Source organism: Echiichthys vipera (assembly GCF_963691815.1).
Source record: "Echiichthys vipera genome assembly, chromosome: 9".
NCBI classification, from domain to species: Eukaryota; Metazoa; Chordata; class Actinopteri; order Perciformes; family Trachinidae; genus Echiichthys; species Echiichthys vipera.
In genome coordinates, this window is record NC_139834.1 from 24,679,768 (window position 1) to 24,701,253 (window position 21,486).

The window sequence follows — 21,486 nt, forward strand, 5'->3', positions numbered from 1 at the left end:
CTAATTGATTGGTTGATAGCGCCGAAGAACGTGCAGAGAAAACCCTTATTCCATTTTCGCAGGTAACACATGTGCAGTGCATTCATCCCCATGTCTAGGCGGAAGAAAAGTTGTTGTAACAAATGGCGACACTGCTGTACAGAGACAAGCCTGGAGGGAGGAGCACTGTCTGTACAGGAGCTTGGAGCTGGAGGAATATGAATTAAGGACGTCAGGGGAGCTTGAATTCCTTTTTGCACAACAAAATATTAGAAAGTCATATCTCTTCTTTAATAAATACAGCACAGGCCTCTTTTTTACCCTAGAGAATTTGGTGAAAAAAAGCTCCTCGCCTCCATCTTGAGAGACAGAGCATTATGACCAGCGTGACCACCAGGGTAATTTGATTTATTTCAACTCACTTCTCTGCCCCTGTCATTTAGAAAAATGCTATCCTCTTGTAAGAAATTTGAGAGAATAACCATGGTTTCCTGACTACCGGTGAAGCAAAATAGTGCTGGAGTGCAGTGGATGGATCATGCCCATTGGAAAGCCAGCAGAGCCAATATCACACATGGTTGGCTTTGGTATTAAGTAGGATGAGATATCTATGGAGAGCGAGGGAGGAAGCAGAAGTGGACAGACCAGAGTACCAGTAGTAGGAAAGTCGATAAAGGACTGGCTTTAACTTAAAGAAAATGGTCCAGACTATAGAGAGATATGACCAACATTAAGAAAAATACATTTGTAGCTACTAAATCTTAAAGAAATTATTAGAGGAAGTAGTTGCACATCTTAGAAATGGATCTTTGAAGCTGCCCTGGGAACAATTTGTATGTCAAAAGGAATCATCCTCGTGGACAAACAGCGAGACTGTAACAGAATCAATCAGTCTCAAAACCTTCTATTAGTCTGATGATGATTTAACCTTTAGGGGCAACGGCTGATATTTGAGAGCTTTTGATACAGCCAGCAGATATCTGGATAACGGATATCCAGGCCAAAACTGTCTCTTCCGTGCAATGGGTCCGATTAGCAACTTGAACCTAATGGAGTTGGAGTTGTCTTCTATACAAACAGATATCTTCATAAATTATGTATTGATAAATTTGAACAGTAAATTGAAAATAACAATCAGGCCACAATGACTGTTTAGTAGCTGTTCCAGAGCTTATCTTTTATATGTATCACAGGAACCTTATCAGCACGGAGTTTGCTATCACGGAATTGAACATTTATTTTTTTTAACGACTTCTCATCGCTTTCGAAATGCCGATAAAAATTGTGTGCTTTTATTGAAAGCTCCAGAAAATTTGCTAAATTGATGCTGTGCTGCATTTGTTTTCTCAGTTTCTGTTTCTGAGGTTAAGAATGTACCTCAGTTATTAAGTCAACAAAACAATCTCACTGATATCAAACTACAGGATTCTGGCCTTTACACAACATGACACATAATGCGAAGATTTGAGAAACGCTTGCCTGCTTATATGACTGTACTCCATGGGGTGAAATGTCAGAAAACTGGACTTCTTGATATTCACACATTCTGCGCGAAAGTCCTCATGACAAAAACATCAATCCAGATAAATATAATGTTTTATAGTACCAAATATTGTCATGCCTGCTTGTTGTTCGTATTTTGACAGTAATCACTTTGCTACTTTGGGACACTGGGCTTTGTGCTACAGACACACGCTTCACTGCTGGCCACTTGAGCAGTGAGGTGATCAGAAGGAATGGGTTTACCCAGTGTGAGAGGTTTGTCACTGAAACTGAATTAGGGCAAATTGATGGTATTGCTCCTCAGGCTGCACTACCAGGATGGTGTAAATCACTTCGCTGCGGAGCAATAAAAAATGTCAGCCAATGGATTAAAGACACTCTGGCTATGAACTTTTCTTTACTCTTCTCAAGCTACGCAAATATGACATTTGGAAAGAACAAGACCCTCGAAGCAAAAGTAGCAATCATCCTTGTAAGATATCGGCCATACCATACCACCACTATTGTCTGCCAGGAGCTGAATAACAGTATGTTTAGATAAGAGCTTGTGTGCCACCAGCGTATTATGAGGCAGTTAATAGGTTTTACTTGCTTTCATCTGCAATTCAAAGGATTTTTCGGTACGAACATAATAATTTGCTTTTTCTGTCCTAATGCCCCCGTTCTGTCATATGTAAATGCAGATTTAACGCACATTCAGTCATTCTGGATTTTCACAGGGGGGCATTCAAGGTTGTGTTATTTGTTTGATCTCGTCTTGCCCCTCATCTCCACACCTATTTTCTTCTTTAACACTCCCCTGCCTCTGTGGGTTATGGCATTGCTGCACAAATCCAATAAGATTCATCACAGGCTCAAATCAGATTAGTTTAATCCAGTGTAAAGCAGGAGCCAAATGTACTACCTCTCAATGTGGAGCATCAGAACTCTAACAGAACAATAACGGCACATAATGGCAACTTGTTATGGAAAAGCCTGAGCATATACAGTAAATGTATAAAAAGTCTAGAAATATATGCAGTTTTTAAGGCATGGTTTAACATTAATACTCAGCTCACTCATCATTTGGAGAGAGGCATAACAAGTGTTTGAGAATTATGTTTAAAGGAACCAGCGAGAGTCACTTTTGTGCTGACACACGAGTCCAACAGCATGTAGAACAGGTTTTACCAGAAGCTTTACAAATACTTAACTGTAAAAGCTGAAATCGGCACATTCTGAAAAAAAAGAACTTCCTCAACAAATCAGAGCTGAAAGATAGTCTCCTGCCCTTTTCTCTTACACCCCTGTTTCTCCTTGTTCGCTAGCCTCCCAGTGTAGCAATTCACAGAGACACTGATTTAATCACCTTGTAATATTGCCTCAGTTCAGCTCCCTCTTCCTCCACTTATTCATTCCCCTCTCTGCGCCATTTAATTTATCCTCGATGCATCGATTTAAGATCAAGAGTGCAGCCAGCCTCTAACGATTCTCCCAAAATTATTCATATGTTTATTGAGAGGCTTGTAAAGCTCACTCAGACTGCCCTAATGCCGCTGCTGCTGCCACACTGCCATCGCCACCACCACCACCACTTTCCCATTCCACACCCGGTGATAAATTCCTGCAAGGTTTCTAGACAGGTGATTTGAATGATTTATATGTTCCTTTACTTACACATGGCTTTAGTTTCCTTGTTAATGTAAAACACTTTGGTGTACCCTGGCACTTTGCTGATTGGGGATCCACTTCTGCTGAATACCTTTGCTGTGGTCGCGTTTGTGGGTTATATTTTACCATTTGCTAATTGGCAACGGAATAACTACGAACTTTGAGAAGGCTGCGTGGCTGCTTGTGTCCTCTTTGCATGATAATGTCATTTGATGATCCATAAAAATGCCTTTGGTTATGACTTAAATGTCATGTTTGTATGTACTGATGATGATATGGCATGCTAGGACCAGTCACCACAGTAGTGCAGTAGCAGTGAGCGTGGCATACAGTAACATTAGTTTTGTCCTTTTCCTCTCTGGTACCATGACCTCAGGGCTTCCTTTGTATTTGTCTCACATAGGGTCCAGTTATCCGAAGGATGGCAGACATACGGTAATGATACACAGACAGGGTTTGGTAAGTGGTCAGACAGCTGCGAACTGCAAAGCAGATGGACTGATGTACCCTTTACTGAGCTGAATGTCATTGGCTGGCATTTCCCACCATGCCTCATGGATAAGACTGCTGAAAATGACCTCGAACAAGAAGGAAAGGCCCACCTCAGACTAAAGTACAGGGTTGTGATCAGATGCTTTACAATTACATTACACAATGATCATACATTTATTTATAATAACTTTGGAATACAACTGTTGCATATGTTGAAAATGCTGCTGGCTATTTAATGTGACTAATGAATCTCTAAAATGCAGTTGATTGTGCTGTGTGTATGGAATGGAATTATATTTTGGAGTAGGTTATTTTTATTTGCTCACAGTCGGTCATTGTGGTTGTTCATGGGATCTTTCTTGGCTGAATCCGAATGAGCAGACGTGTCGTGCAGTTGCAGATTTATGGACATGAGGGATGCATATCTGTGGTGTCCTGAGTGCCAAGGACCTTAAAATCCACAATTTGTAAAATCTGTATTTGGCCATCTGGACTTCCTGCAAACGTTCTGGAGAGTCTGCTATGGGTACTGACTGCACCACATGTGATCAGGAAGGTCAACCATAATTCATACCTATATGGCTGTGTCAATGTATCATTGCTCTTAAAGGAGATCTCCAATCCAACCTGGACCATATTTCCCCACGTATTTCTGTGTAAGTGACAAATGGCAACAACTTTTTTTTAAATTGGCCCAGTATTGAGTGCGAGCACTACAGTCTGACCACTGCAAACCGCACTGTAATGTAATCAAATGGAGCATTTCTGCACCATCAATATAAGTCCACTAAAAGTGATTGGTTTTGTATTTTCTTATTAAACAAATAAATGAATTTCTGATTACAGTGATTACTATTCATCTTGAGGGGAACGTGAATGCCCTAACCAAACTTCATGGCATTCCATCCAACAGTTGTTGAGATATTTCACTGAAAGCAAATGTGAACCTCATGGTGGCACTGGAGGAAAAGTCAGTTGGGTATAGAATCTAATGTATCCAATGGATGTTGAAATATTGAACCCATGTGTGAATACAACTGCACTTTTTCCAGTGTATTCACGATGATGACGTCTCTAGTCACTACTGGAAGAAAACAAAACAGGGTGAAGAAGAAGGGTGATTTACTCTGCGGGTGATTTACATGAAGACAGGAGGGATGACGAGATCTAGGAACATCTGTCGTAAGGACGCTGAAATCATCAGACAAACTCAGGGAGGAGCAAGAGACTCGGTTGTTTATGGCCAAAACGTTACCGCAGTGTAATCTGCATCTTGTCCTGCCAGACACCACCCCTCGTCTAAAGTATTTTCCAGTAAGTTGAGAACATGTTTGACACAGACGATCTCTTTTTGTGCACTACGAGTTAGAAAGGGAAACTCCAGACAATCTCCACACCTTATGCTCCTGACATTGTTCAGAGTTCATATGAGAAAACAGCTTTAGTGAAAACTTTAAACTGCTGGTGGTGGTACAGTAGAATAAAAGTTGGGGGATCCCTAAGGTTAATAGGATTCATTCTCTAGATTCCATGAACATGTTTACCAAGTTTCATCAATCTGATCTACCCAACAGTTGCTGAGATATTTCAGTCTGATTTGAAGTGATCGACCGACATGAACATAGCTATGAATCTCATCCCAAAGTCACTGGGCTCTACTACAGCTTTCGACTAAATGTCTTGTGGTTCAAAGCTCCCAGAAAAATCTAGAATTTCCGTCAACACAAATGCGCCATATTAAGTTGATATATTAACTGACTTTCTTTTCTTTTTCATATTGATCTGTGTAGTGAGGCAAATTCCAATGTGCCATTTTCCATTCAGAACATCAGTTATAATCCTGGCAACGATTGAGGTCTAAAGTCCTTGTAACGCAAGCAATTCCCTCATGCTTGCTCTCTCTTGCAGACTTAAGACACGTCAAAGTATGAATGACTAAACTCTGGAAGTGAGTTGGAGTCTGGTGGGTGGACATTTGAAATTCATAACTTCTCTTTGCCCATATTTGGATTTTTATGGCCTCATGACTGGCTGAGTTGGTGGTGAGTGGTATTCCAAAATCCAAGCTTTAAAATGTTCCTCCAGCAACCATTGGCCAAAAAGAGGAGTCAATAAGCTCTACCTCTTCTCATTCAGAAATTTTAAGCCAAGGACATTCAAAATAACGTCACCTGCAAGCTCTGTCTGTAACACCGAAAAATAAAAGTGTTCATAACGAAGGGTAGTGGAGGGACGATAAGGTCTAACTGTTTTTTATCCTCCTCCCTACTTTAATTTGGAGACTGCCGTTGGCAGTAGCAATAACTGTAGATTAGCAGTAGGGGGATTTCTCTGGGGAGAGAGGCTACTGAGGAAATCGTTCCAGGCCGTTCCTCAGCAAATGTTTTTCTTTCCAAAGGCCAGAACTCTCTGCTTCATTGTCTTTGCAGCCCCCGTATTTCCCCCAGTTTTACAGCTCTTCCGAGGGACAATTTGTGTGTTGGGCCCTGGTTTTATTTGTTGGTGCTCGGCGAAGGGTAGGAGAGGATGTCAAATGAAACCCATTAATCACCTCACAGGCTATAAGAGATAATTGTGAAGGGAAAGATAGAAAGACATTGAGAGAGGGGGAATGAGTGAGCGAGAAAGGGGATGTAAGCGAGGGAAAGAGTCAAGGGAGGGGAAACAAAATAAATCAGCAAGTGTGGTGTGGGGATTCTTACATATAACAGCCTTTGCCTTCAATTTCCTCACTCACTCTTTCTCCCACAGCGCTGCGAGATGCTTGATTGAGTGCAACAGAAAAAGTGTAATATTAGAGTAAATACATGACTTTTTAAGCCCCCATGATGCTCTATTTCTGAGGCCATGTACCATTTGTTTAAATTACACAGCAGCGTTGAAGCTAAATTTAGAGCCAGCTGACATGGCACAGACACGCACTTTAAGAATGAGTTGTGAATCTGTGGACTGACTCTGAAACAAAGCAACAATAAAGATGTCACCTGCTGGGAAAGATACTTACTCTTTGGGACAATCAATTACAATTATGGTCAAACAGCCATAACTCCCTAGATTATAATATACACATATATGTGGCACACATAGCTTTTTCCTGTTGACAATTTTCAAGTTTTGCGGCTTAGGGTAATGATGAATGGAATGGATTTATATAGTGCCTTTCTCAGTACTCAAGGCGCTTTACAATGTCCAGGTTCCATTCATTCACACAGACATACATAGTGTTGGTAAACTACGATAGTAGTCACAAACGTAGTGATGAAAGCGTGGCTGCTAATCAGTGCCTACGGCCCCTCGACAACCTCCTCAAACATACAGCAGTCATTCACATTCACACGAGGCAAGGTGAGTGAAGTGTCTTGCCCAAGGACACAATGACAATGACACAAGTTCAGCAGGGCGGGGATCGAACCGCTGACCCTTCAGACATTGGCTGACCAGCTCTACCAAGGATTATCAAGATTGTTTTGGTCAATATTGAGATCACAATTATTTAATACAGTCTACCCCAAAGTTGGGGTGAAGGCCTAAAATGGCCCTATTTTATTGTGTGAGTAAAATGTATAACAATGCCGTGATATGTGAATTTATTTTTCCTGATTCAAATAGAAGAAGAGCTATGCTAGTCTCTTCAGGTCTGATGCTGTGTGTTGGACTGTTTACACCCAACAGTCCAAACAGTTTGCACAGAAAATTTTGGGTACCCCTTATTCAACATGGTTACTTGCTGACTTTGAATACATCATACATTTTTTGAACTTTTAACAGTGATTTTCTTGAACTTTAATTATAATTCATATGAAAAACTAAAATAAAATAAAAAATAATACATTCAAATAAGAATATAGACATTCAAATTAATATTATAGAAATAATGCATTACAAAGAAATAAGACCAACAAATATAGTAGTACATGGCCACAACCTATTGAAAACTACTAAACATACAGTATATTTGACATTTCTGTAAACTGTATTCAACATATTCCAGTCAGTGAAAATACTTACTTTTGGTTTCACACAGGACACGAAAACTGTTCTCGCAGGTGAAAGGTCTTTGCTTGACCCATCCATCACCCCAGAATTCCCCCTTCATATGTAAAGTTTTCAGTCTTTGCAGTTGAGCAGTTGCTCTCAGCGTCTAAATAATAAACACCATTCTATTTTTTTTTATCTTTTTTCTTTATTACATAGGATATCTAAAGTTTCAATGCATTAAGCTGACTGTGGTGACTGTGAAGGCCTCACGATTTACTAGATTTTTATAGTCTTTAAATCACTCAGTGACCTTTGTCTCTACCCAAATATCCATGTTTTTACTAGTCACCTTAGCTACAAACTCAAAGCTCACACCGCTTCTTGAAGTGTCCACAGAATACAAAGTATCCTAGATCAGCGGTCCCCGGACCTGCACCGGTCGGCAAAGCATTTTCTGCTGGGCTGCAAGAACACAATATTATTTGACAAAAAATTATGAATACATGAATAATAAACATAATTTTCAGCTATTTTCAGCTATTTACATCTTTCTGCGCTGACCCTGTCACACCCACAACACAACTACTGTGCATGTGTCAAGTGTCATCACCCTTGACCTACTACATGTGCAGTGCAACTACTGTAGCTAGCTAGTAAAGACAAAAGGCAAAAGACATGAAGAAGGGGAGGAGATAAAAAGAGACCGAAGACTGCGAGTCTGCTAAAAAGCAAGAAATCTCCCTTCAATAGGAAATACAATGAGTTATACATAAAACATGGCTTTAATGATGCCAGTGATTTGCATGCTCCAAGCCCCTTGTGTGTGATGTGTGGAGACACACTCAATAAAGCATTGAAGCCCTCAAAACTGCTCCGGCACCTCGAGTCCAAGTACCCGGCACTTAAAGACAAACCTTTCGAGTTTTTTAAAAACAAAAGGCGCAAGCTAGCGGGACAGAAGCAATTGCAGAGAACCACCATCTCCAGAAAATGCTGCAGCCCTAAGAGTGTACTTGATGGCTGATCGTATTGTTAAGGCTAAGAAGCCCTTCACTATTGGTGAATACTTGATTCTGCCTGCCATCAAGGACATGTGCCATGAACTTCTGGTAGAATCTGCAGCTAAGAATGTGGCACACATTCTTATTTCAGCTTCCATGGTTTCAAGGAGAATTTATATTTTAGCGGAGATCAAAGCTCAGCTGTTGGAGCGGCTAAACGAGTCACCATGGTATGCTGTCCAGGTCGATGAGTCTACCTATGTTGAAAACAAGGCAATACTGCTGGTATATGTGTGCTATATATTTCAAGAGGATGTGCATGAGGATATGTTGCATGTGCTGTCACTGCCAATCAACACAACTGTGGCAGCAACAATATTGTGAATATTGAAGTGGTCCGTAGTGCAAAAAAGGCTGCCCTAGATGAATCCTTAAACCAATCTGATGCTTTACACTAAAATGAGAGAATTCTTGTTTGAGAAAAGTATTACATTTCTATATGAATTGAAGTTAAAATATTCAGGTTGGCGCTCTGCTGCTATGTCTTCTGGGGCAGAGTGCAGAGTACGCTTTGCCGCTCTGAGAGTGTGGTGCTCTGAATAACCGAATAGTAACCAAATGGTACATCCGTATTTAAAAAAGGTCCAGTTTGTGCTCTGGTGCTCGAAATGACTAAAGGCACCGCAGACGTGGATGAGATGAGGAGGGGCCGTGCTGTTTGAGCCATTTTACATTGTTTGCTTGCCTGTGCAAAAGATATACTATAACACCAGCTCTACAAACTCCCTCCATCCTTTAAAGGCTTAAGCAATGTCACTATGCACCTTAGACAAACAGGACAGATAGCTCAGGGGTCTGAGAGTATGGACCAGAATAACTGCACTGCCAGACCAGCACTGCCTGTTTAGAACATTTTAAATCTTAGCAGCAATTGGGGTAATAGGAAACCCTTCCTTGGCAGCTCTTGCAGTAAAAGCCACTTATTTTGTGCAAAGAGCCAGTAAAATATGACTAATTGCACCTTTAATAATTGTACTGAATTTATTGGGTCACTGTTCGAACTGAACTGAACATCATCCTTTTTATGCTCTTTATGATCTGCTCTTTTAAGGAGGGCAGGCTCATTCACTGAGTACCTGCACACTGCCTGTGTTTAACACATTGTTCTGTTTAAAGCTTCACAATGCTTGACTGGTGTTGATCATTCTGCATATGAGTCAATGTCGGTGTTATTTCGTGATATAAGAGTCTCCCACTTACCGTGCATTGTGCCAGCCCTCAGCATTCACGAAACACACATTTGATTTAGACAAGAGATGTTTCTCAACAGAATTAGAAGGTTGTCAGTGGCTGCCAAACTTTTGCAATAGGATATGCAAATGTACCGATGAGCTTGAGGAAAAGAGGTGGATATGATCTCCAAATACAACACTCTGAAGCAAAATAAGTGTGAACTGTCACAGCTCGTTTCAAGAGTCCCTGTTCCCATGTTACTCCCATCATTCCAATTGGCTAGAGCATCAGCGTTTTTTGCCACTTTTATGATGTCTATTTATTGTTGGCTGTTGAATCATTTTAATGATCCACCCTCTAGATATGTAGCCTTTTTCACTGTGAGGCTTTTGATTTAAGGCTAATTAACACAAAAGCATGTTTATAACTCTGTGCATCAATGATGCATTGACTTATGGCTCAATTGGATGTTTACTGTTGCCTCATAGTGTACTGTATACATACTGTAGTACAGAAGCATTCTGCAAACTGGACCAAGACCAAATCAGGGGTATTTTCTCGTATTTATGGCTTTTTCTGTATCTTCATTTGAATTTATCATCAAATTTAAAAAAAAGTAAATTTACCATAATTATGAAATGCCTACATTAATGTTAACAACATCAAAAAAAACAGTTTTGTAAGCATTTCAAGAGGAAACATTCAGACATCCGGACTAGCCAAACTTATAAGAGAAAATTATTGTGAATTGAATAGATATTTGTCTATTGTAATAATACATCACACTTGACTTGACTACAGATGCGGTCCTGGTTTGACGGTACCATCGTATGACTTTTATTTGCCTGGATAAAGTGTTTAACTTGTTTATTGTCTACCTGTGGCCTGGTTGTTCCCTTGTACTTCAGTCAGAACCGTGTTATGACAAACCAGAATCACATTTAAGCCGCAGTGTCAGCAGGGCAGGGTCCTGTGCAGGTGTGCTTAAACTGCAGTATGCTGCAATTGGCCAGCTGTGAGGAGGTGAGAAAAGACAAGGGTTTGAACTTCTCTCTCTAGTCCTTCATTATTCACAGCTTTGTCCTCTCACCTTTTATGTGAACAATCAAGTGTAACACTTCTAATGCGTTCCCAGAGAGTCTGTCTGAAATTATGTGCTGTTATCCCTTTATTGAAACTCGAGGTTTGGGTAAAAAAAAAAAAAACACTTCTTGGATGCATCACAATTCTCTCTTGAATTAAGTCAAAAATCAAAAATTTAAACAAAATAAACGGAAAGTCAAGTCTTTCCAGCCCTGGCATTCAGGCAGCCTCCCATTGCAGATTTGGACCGTGCCAAAGGGTTTATCGCTGCATTTATGCAATCACACTCACATATACTGACTCACATATACTGACTCACATATACTGGCATAGAGAAATGCCGTAGAGAAATGAAAGCATATGGTCATAGTGCTTAAACCCGGCTAAAATGTGCCTTCACTTTAGTATGTCTATTGTGCCTGCCCTGTATAAACACGCGCAAGCTGCAGATCAGGAATTATCAACAGGTCAGAGTCATATGATGGAGCATTACTGATGTTTATTTCTTTCTTATTGACAGTGTGCCAACATTTGAGTGCCTTAACTCATACAGTAAGATTTTTGAGCCACCGCTGGATGTTTGATCTTTTTTCTTTTTAAATAAATGAAAATCGAATTTTTCAAAATAAAATTAGGCGAAACCTCAAATCTTTAACTGTTCTACAATTGACATGCAGTGTGGCTGCTCCGTCCTGTTAACATGGATGCCGGAAGAAAAGCAACAGGTTCGTTTTGAGCATCGCCTGACACTTACTGCTTTGGTTCACATGATGTGTGTGGCAGTGGGGTGTGGTTAAGGTGTCGACTGCTGAAGGAGAGGGAGGAGTGGCTCGGCCGGTGATCAGACAGCTGGACAGAATCAGGTAATCAGTCAGCTATATAAGCACGTTTGTAACCTGGTTCTGTCTCTTGCAGTAGACTGGGTCCTATGGGAGGACCAGAGCGGGGACCGAATAGAGAGGCAGCAGACACCGGACCACGGCCGTCAGAGGGACGGCCGCTCGTCCGTACAACGTGAAAGACGCTGAGTCACGTTTGGGGGGGGGAGAAGAAGCGGAAAATAAACAGTTAACCGCTGACAAACGCTGTGTCTCTCATTGTCCGTCTGTCCGGTGAGCAGGGAGGCTCACATCTGGCGCCTGAACAAGGACATGTCGCAAGCCCAAAGCCCGCTGGCGCTGGCCCTCCAGCACCTCGCCGCGATGCAGGACAGCACCACCGCTCTCCAGCAGCAGCAGTCCCGTGCCCTGGCCGACATCGCGGCGGCCCAGAGGGAAGATCGTGCTCTCCTGCAGGGGCTGCTGCAGCGCCCGGCCACCCAGCCCGACCCGGAGCCCAGTCGCGGCCGGCCTCCGCCTGTTGCCCTTCAACGGATGACAGCAGAGGATGATCCGGAGGCATTTCTGGACATCTTCGAGGGCACGGCGGAGGCGTGCGGGTGGTCGGAGGAGGAGAGGGCGGTCCGGCTTCTCCCCCTGCTTACCGGCGTGGCGCAGCTGGCCGCACACAGCCTGCCGGCGGCCTCTCGCCATGACTTTGCCCACCTGAAGAGAGCCATCCTGGACCGGCTGGGCAGTACGCCAGAGGGACACCGGCGGCGGTTCAGGGTGCTCTCTTTTGAGGAAGCCGGCCGCCCCTTCGCCTTCGCGCAGCGGCCCCTCGACGCAGCGAGGCGCTGGCTCCAGCCGGGGACCCACTCCGCCGAGGACGTCGTTGGACAGGTGGCGCTGGAGCAGTTTATCGCCGGCTTACCCTCGTCCACCGCCAACTGGGTCCAGTGCCACCGTCCCCCCACCATCGAGGCAGCGATCGCCCTCGCGGAGGACCATCTCTCCCTTCCCCGGCGGAGCATGAGGGAGGAGGCCAGGCCAGCGGCGATCCCTGCGGGCCGTCCCACCCCGGCCCCGAGGAGGAGATTCCCGGCGGCCGCTGCACCGCACCCTGCCCCGCATACGCCCACACACCCGGAACCCGCCCCGCTCTGGTCCACTAGTAACGCACTGCCTTCTGTTCCGCAGGGCCCAGCCTACGTGTCTGATCGACCGGCACCCCGGGGGGCTCCTCAGACGCCAGGGCAGGGGTGCTGGCGGTGTGGGCAGCCCGGCCATCTCCGGGCGGAGTGCCCCCTCATGGAGGTGGGACAAGTGGTGCGGGTTGCGGGACCGCCAGCTCCCTCCCCCGGTCCGGAAGGGACGTACCGTATACCGGTATGTATACAGGGGGGTACACACCAAGCTCTGCTGGACTCTGGTTGTGAACAGACCATGATCCACCAGCGCTTGGTTCGACCGGGGGCTTTGCTAGAGGCATCGTGGGTGAAGGTGAGGTGTGTGCATGGGGATATTCACGATTATCCGGTGGTGGCTCTAGAAATTCTTTTTAAAGGGAAAAAGCATAGAGTTAGGGCTGGAGTTAGTACTCGCCTCACGCACCCTCTAATCTTGGGCACGAATTGGCCGGGGTTTGCTAGCTTAGCGGGGGAAACTATGAGGGTGCGGTCACGTACGTCAGGGGAATGCGAGTGGTGTGCCGTGCTTAGTGGTGAGACGGGGGTGCCGCATCCCGACGCCGTCGGGGGGGGGGGCGTGGGGCCGGCGGGGCCAGCACGGCTGGCTCCGGGGGCCCTGCAGATAGCCCCCATGGAAGATTTTCCACTTGAGCAGTCTCGGGATGAGACCCTCCGTCATGCCTTTAATCAAGTGATGAAAATTGATGGGTGCCAGGTCCACCCTAACACAGCACTCACTCACCCATATTTTGTTGTCATTAGGGACAGGTTATACAGAGCGAGTCGTGACGCTCGGACAGGCGAAGAACTCACCCAGTTGTTGGTGCCCAAAAGCCGCCGGGAAACAATTTTCCAGGCGGCTCATCATAACCCCATGGCGGGCCACCTAGGCTATGAAAAAACATTGAACCGGATCATGGCCCGATTTTATTGGCCGGGCATTCGCGCAGATGTAAGTCGGTGGTGTGCATCCTGCCGCGAATGTCAGTTAGTCAATCCGCCGGCCACCCCAAAAGCGCCGTTGCGCCCACTACCACTAATGGAGGTCCCATTTGATAGAATTGCCATGGACCTCATCGGGCCATTAGACCGGAGTGCACGGGGATATCGCTTTGTGTTAGTCCTAGTGGACTATGCAACCCGATATCCCGAGGCGGTGCCTCTGCGCAATATCTCTGCAAAGAGTGTTGCACAGGCACTGTTTCAAGTTATCTCCCGAGTTGGGATCCCGAAAGAGATCCTGACGGATCAGGGCACATCCTTTATGTCACGTACACTACGCGAACTATACGAATTACTGGGCATCCGTTCAATCCGGACTAGTGTGTACCATCCCCAGACCGACGGCCTGGTGGAGCGGTTTAACAAAACACTAAAGAACATGATTCGTAAGTTCGTGCACGAGGATAGCCGTAATTGGGATAAATGGTTGGACCCTCTGTTGTTTGCAGTGCGGGAGGTTCCCCAGGCCTCCACGGGATTTTCTCCCTTCGAACTCCTGTTCGGCCGAAAACCGCGGGGTGTCTTGGACCTGGTTAAGGAAAACTGGGAGGCGGGTCCAAGCACCAGCAAGAGCGAGGTGCAGCACGTCCTGGACCTGCGAGCAAAACTCCACTCACTGGGTCAGTTATCACGGGAGAATTTGCTCCAGGCCCAGGAACGTCAACAGCGTCTGTACAACAGAGGGGCAAAACTTAGACAGTTTTCACCGGGAGATAAAGTGCTTGTATTGCTACCATCATCTAGCTCCAAATTGCTCGCCAAGTGGCAAGGGCCCTTTGTGGTCACACGGCGAGTGGGGGATGTTGACTATGAGGTTGTACGTTCAGACAGGGGCGGAGCCACACAGGTTTACCACCTCAACCTCCTTAAAGCCTGGAGGGAGGTGACTGCTGTTTCTCTGGCTACTACGGTGATCGAGAGAGATGAGTTGGGGCCGGAGGTGGCAAAATCGAACTATTCAGCACCGGTCCCCTTTGATGACCATCTCTCACCGAGCCAGATAGCAGATGTGGCCTCGTTGCAGCAGGGTTTTGCGGATGTGTTCTCGCCCCTGCCAGGACGCACAAGCCTCATACACCACCACATAGAAACAACCCCAGGGGTGACCGTGCGTTCACGACCCTATCGGTTGCCAGAACACAAGAGGAAAATGGTTCTGGCAGAGCTTCAGGCCATGTTGGAGATGGGGGTAATAGAAGAGTCCAACAGTGACTGGTGTTGCCCCATTGTGCTGGTTCGCAAGTCTGATGGGTCAATACGGTTCTGTGTGGACTATCGCAGGGTCAATGAGGTGTCCAAATTCGATGCCTACCCAATGCCCCGGGTCGACGAACTCCTGGATCGGCTGGGCACGGCTCGCTTTTTCACGACACTGGATCTGACCAAGGGCTACTGGCAGATTCCCCTGTCGCCGGAGTCCAGGGAAAAGACGGCCTTCTCCACTCCGTACGGTTTGTACCAGTTTGTCACACTTCCGTTCGGGCTGTTCGGGACCCCAGCTACTTTCCAGCGCCTCATGGACCGGGTACTGCGGCCTCACTCTGCATATGCTGCGGCCTACTTGGATATTGTAATCATTCATAGTGAGTCCTGGGAGCAGCATATGCAGCAGGTGGGAGCGGTGCTCGAGTCTCTGAGGAAGGCGGGGCTCACGGCCAACCCGAAGAAGTGTGCGGTTGGACGGAGGGAGGTACGGTATTTGGGGTACCACTTGGGGGGCGGGCAGGTGCGGCCACAGGTGCAAAAGACCGCAGCAGTGGCGGCCTGCCCGACACCCAAGACAAAAAAGGAGGTCAGGAGGTTTCTGGGGCTGGCCGGTTACTATAGGAGGTTCATTCCGGCCTTTTCGGAGCTGACCAGCCCCCTCACCGACCTGACCCGAAAGGGTGCCTCAGATCCGGTCCAGTGGACGGAGCCGTGTCAGCTGGCGTTTGAGAGGGTGAAGCGAGCCCTCTGTGGGAAGCCACTCTTGTACACCCCTAACTTTTCTCTCCCTTTCATCCTGCAGACCGATGCCTCGAACAGTGGGCTGGGGGCCGTTTTGTCCCAGGAGGTGGAGGGGATCGACCGCCCCGTACTGTACATTAGCCGAAAGCTGGCTCAGCGGGAGGTGAACTACAGTACGGTGGAAAAGGAGTGCCTCGCCATACGGTGGGCGGTCGGGGCCCTCCGCTACTACCTCCTGGGGCGCTCATTCACCCTCTGGTCGGACCATGCCCCGCTCCAATGGCTCCACCGCATGAAAGATGCCAACGCGCGGATCACTCGCTGGTATCTGGCATTACAGCCGTTCCGGTTCAAGGTGATCCATAGGCCGGGTAACCGCATGGTCCTGGCTGACTTTCTCTCCCGCTCCGCGGAGGGGGGGGGGGGTGGGCTTGCGGCCGGTGGGATCCCGGCCTAAGTCGGGCGGTGGGGGTATGTGGCAGTGGGGTGTGGTTAAGGTGTCGACTGCTGGAGGAGAGGGAGGAGTGGCTCGGCCGGTGATCAGACAGCTGGACAGAATCAGGTAATCAGTCAGCTATATAAGCACGTTTGTAACCTGGTTCTGTCTCTTGCAGTAGACTGGGTCCTATGGGAGGACCAGAGCGGGGACCGAATAGAGAGGCAGCAGACACCGGACCACGGCCGTCAGAGGGACGGCCGCTCGTCCGTACAACGTGAAAGACGTTGAGTCACGTTTGGGGGGGGGAGAAGAAGCGGAAAATAAACAGTTAACCGCTGACAAACGCTGTGTCTCTCATTGTCCGTCTGTCCGGTGAGCAGGGAGGCTCACAATGTGTAAGCTAAATATCAACTGAACAAAACACTTTGTCGCATAGACCATTTCATTGACAATTTTATTTCAGTTTGGCGGTTGAAGCAGGTTGCAGTTCTAGATAATAATTGCCTCCTCTTTCTTTTAGAATTGTATCCACACACAAATCTAACACTTGTGCATTGTACATCCATCTCATGAAGGGAAGACAGCATATCCAATTAAAGCCACGCATAGATGACAGTGCATCAGTGTGCCCCAGTGAAACTAACTAATACATGAAAGCAGCTTGGATGTGTAACTGTAGTCCAGCATTGCCCTTGTTGAGCCTACCGGCTGACTTCCTTAAAGACCCCGGTCATTACTTAAAAAATTACTTTGGCACTGGGAGATTGTCCTTTAATATGCTTATGAGCCATCACTCCTCAAGAAAGTCTTTACAATTCTAAAAGTGGGCAAATGGTGAAGTCTGTCCTCCTTGTAATGAGCACACCACAGACATTATTCTCTTATGAATATAGCTCTCAGGCTGCCTGACCTGTGCAAAAATAATGGTCATAGATTGATGGTAATGAGTGAATTTAATCACAGCTTTCGGCCTTTTACAAAACACGTGATATAAATTTTAAAACGAGCCACTGCCACATCCTGGGAGTATGCAGGAGTGGAGCAAAACTGAAATAAACTGAAATCCTACTCAACTTCCCCAAAGCCAGACAAACAATGAAAACACATCTACATATTCAAAAGCAGTACATTTTGTTTTAGTTGCTAGTTAATGCAAATGTAACCCCACACACACCGAATACCTGAGTAGGAGAAAGAGAAGAAGGAGGAGCACCGGTGTGGGTCCCTGTGTGTTGACAAGCATGATGCTCTGATGCCATCCTAATCCGCTTCTAGACACCTGAAATATTTTCATTCCCCCACTAGGCCGCTACTTTTTAAACGTATTTATTTATTGATATATTGATGAGTGTTTTCTGTAGAGAAAGCTACAATTTTAGCCTCTGAAATAATGTAGTTACTGTTCTGCATGCGTGTACCGCACATTTTGGAGAATGTAATTAATATTTTCCTCATTTATGATGTATTATTTCACCTATATGCTATTCAGTAGAATACTAATTTCTATTACCCGACCGACTCGATCTGTGGATAAATCACAGTATGTGCATCACTGCTCTTACTTTCTAAACAATGCACCCTTTACATGGCAGGAAAATACTCTACCTTTGACTTCAGACTAGGCTTTGAATGGTCAATGGCAATCACTTTCTGTTGCCTCAAGATAGCAATGTACCTACATGGTTAAATCTTATTTTAAGACTAGCACAACCATAGGTGCAGAGACCATGGGTGTAAGTACATTTCTCTGATGTTGATTTGCACAAAGAGTAGAGTGTGACATGGACAATCTCCTGTTGTGCTGCATGTGAGTAAGGGCTTCGAGATTTGTTAATAAATCTCAGTGCTCCACAGTGGACAGTATCCAGCATCTGTAGTCATTTTTAAGGATGCATGCATGTATAAAACACCGCCATAGTCCAGCACAGACAGAAAAGTGCAATAGTTCTGTTTCTGGCCTCTGGAAAGCAAGACTCATTTCTATAAAATGATCCAATTTCAGCTGTAGTTGGCGATCTGGATTGGCCCAGCACAGGTCACTATGGACATGAAATGTGGTTGTGGTCCCTACTAGATGATTATAAATTATGTTGGTGATCATTTATTGAGTGATCCTGTCAAATACAAATTTACACCAACCATAAAAAAATACCAACATCTAATTGCCGCATTAAATTTTGCTTTCGAGAAGGAGTTTGTCTTTCACCCATACATTTTAGGGAACATCTGTCCCTCTTCAGATGTTCGCTATATCAAAGTGCAGATCTCTTTCATTCTGACCACAAAGACAGGAGACACAAGGTTTATCGCCCTATCTGTCTTAAGACCTCTGAATGATGCTCTGGACAAGAACCTGTTGGCAGTAAACTAGTAAAGCTGGCCGGCACATATATCACCGTCGTGACCTTGTGCTGCCACAAATCATGGGTGTGGAGGGGACACCAGATATTTCACTGCAGTAAGAGGACATTAGATTTATCACAACACAAACCTTGTCTGACAGTAGAAGGGAAACCCCTCTTTTGCTGTCAGTTTAACCCATATACAGTACCCCCCCCACCACCACCACCACCACCACCACCAATACATGTCTATTTAACTATATCTTGTTTTCTCACTTCTCCATTGACACTGAGGTTAAAGCCATTAGCCAATACAGAGCGAGGTATGTGGCAAGAGTTTGATTCAATAATCAATCTCAAGTGTTATCAGAGTATGAGTTGACCTGGTCTGTATGCTGACAGCCTAAATGAGCTCAGTGGCTTGGAAGAAAGTGTTCAGCCTCACTGGATAGCAGGTCTCTGGTCAGAGCAGCCAGATATACACACATTGGAATTGTATAAACTGTGTGGAATATCGTACATACATTGTTCAAGAGACGCTCTGTACCAAATTTGGTTATGATTGCTCAAAGTTTGAAGGAGGAGGAGTGAAAAAAAGATTTGGAAACAATTCAAAACGCTGGAACATCTATCCAGACGCAAATGGACGTGGCTTTTATGGATTCTGTTTCTAATACTTAATTCAAAAGTTCCAACATAAAAAAATATTGTTTGCTGTTTAAGTGCAACCATCTGACTTAACACAAAGCATTTCAGTGGATCTCTATACACCTGCCAGGTGGGAAGACGATGGGATGGACGGTTTCAAGATTTGCAAATTATACACAAACACGAACAAAAAAAAAATGTACTTGTTTTTTAGTTATACTGAACCAATGATAATGCTGACTTGATGGCAACAGTAGAAACGTGAAGGGCTCACACTTCATCCTATGGGGAACTAAATGTTTTCACAGTTTCACAGTAATAATATTTTTTTATTCTAACGTTACAGGCTGGAAAACCAAAACAATACACTAAAAAAATGTTAAAAATGCTTGATAGAGCTGAAGTTATTTATGCTTCACTGTGTTGTAAATGTATTAAGTGATACATTGATCTAGGTTTCATTTTATTGTGTATTGTTTATGTTACTATCATTTATTATCACGGTCTGTGAAGTACCACATATGATTTATTTTAATCGTACCATCTGGCAAGTTGTTATATTCTGTATATGCCAGCCGCTTGTGAAATTGTGCTGCGATGTTAACATGAGTTTGAATCAACAAAAGACAGCAACTGTATCTGATTTCTGTCAGAATGCTGTCATTCTGCCTCTCTCCAAGTCTGTCTGAAGTAGCAGCAGCTTGTTTCGTGTTGCTACAATGAAAAGTTGCAATGCATTTAGGAAAGCCTTCAAACATGTTATCATACATTTTTGATATCGTATGCGGACAGAAAAATTGCAAGAACTCGGTCTGAAGTTGTTTCTGTTTTTGTCTTCTTTGTTCCAGAGCGACTGATGTTGTTTAATTTTGCAGAGTTTGATGAGAGCAGTCAGATCTGGGGTACGATAGCTCCAAAACCTCCACTTAAAACCTACTGGAATATTCATGAGTTTGGAGGAAACGTGGACATTAAATATAAACACTTGTCTAATAGGCTGAAATGGATTGAAAGCCAAACAATATACCTCTAAAAAGCCTTAATGAGCCAGATAAAAATTGATTCTGTCCTCTAAGGTTGACTTGATTATGTATTATCTGTAGAGCAGTTTATTGATTTGCTTGTGTATTTGGTTTGATGTGTTGTATAAGCACATGTGAACTGAACGTTTCCACTTGCACCTAATAACACTGAATTTCCGGCACTTGTCACCTGTTTGGGTTTAACTAGTGACTTGACTATGAGCAACTACAGCACATTCAGCTGAGCAGGCTGCTCTCATTCACTTTTCGTACTTATATAACAATGAAAAGCAATGCGCAGTCATTTTTGTATTTCACATATTCATTTTGTGTGTATTTCACATGTTTGTAACTTATAATACACTGTACAGTCATTTGTGTTTATTTAACATATTTATTTTGTGGGTATTCCATGCATTAAAAGTGCGGGACGTAGTATTTGACCACTAATCTTAGCTTAAAGTGGCAGGTTCAAGTGAATGGGTCCCACAACACAGGACTTCCACTCGGGCAATAGAGGTACCATAGGTGTTCATTTCTCGAAGTACTAAGCCAAACCACAACATTTTTTTTCTAATCTTAACCAAGTCACCGTCACCTTTGGTTCCCTAAACTTAACCAGTCACGTAACTGTAGTTTTGGTGGCTTAACCTAACCGACTTCTAATGTAACCACCTCAGCCAACCTCCGGTCGGTCGCAGACGGTTTCCAGTCGCCGTTTGAAAAGATATCATACAAATTTTTGTGCCGGACTTTTCATATGATACCATACCAACCTGTTGAGGAGATTACCTGAGCTGAGTCACCAGTTAACACCGGCAGTTGTTAAACCCAAACACCAACTTGGCGAGTACAACCGGCAATTCAGATTCAATTCAATTCAATAAACTGTATTTGTCTCCGAGGGGCAATTCAAGGGAACATAGGGCAGTTGAATACACACAAAACAGAACAAAAAAGGCAACAGCAGCAAGAAGTAAAAGTAAAAAAGTAAAAAAAAAAAAAAAAAAAAAAAAAAAACGAGGCGAACGGCTGAACAGAATAAATGAAATGATGCAAGCATCAGTTCAAAATGATTACCATAACATAGTTTAAGGTGCAGGTATGTACAAAAAAAGAACTGTAGTAAAGTGTTAGGCACATTGTGGGCAGAAAATGA

The 21,486-nt window shown here is 44.5% G+C and overlaps 1 protein-coding gene across 1 annotated transcript in view; it reads right to left on the minus strand.

Annotated features, from left to right (window-relative positions):
* Nucleotides 1-12,908: 12,908 nt before the first annotated feature.
* LOC310951179 (transmembrane protein 26) overlaps nt 12,909-21,486 on the minus strand; it is a gene marked incomplete at both ends in the record, with an annotated part of 82,471 nt that continues 73,893 nt past the window's right edge. Inside the window, one exon of the mRNA XM_083919302.1 lies at nt 12,909-13,045. Within this exon, the coding sequence (XP_083775428.1) occupies nt 12,909-13,045 (137 nt within the window). The remainder of the gene's footprint in view (nt 13,046-21,486) is intronic.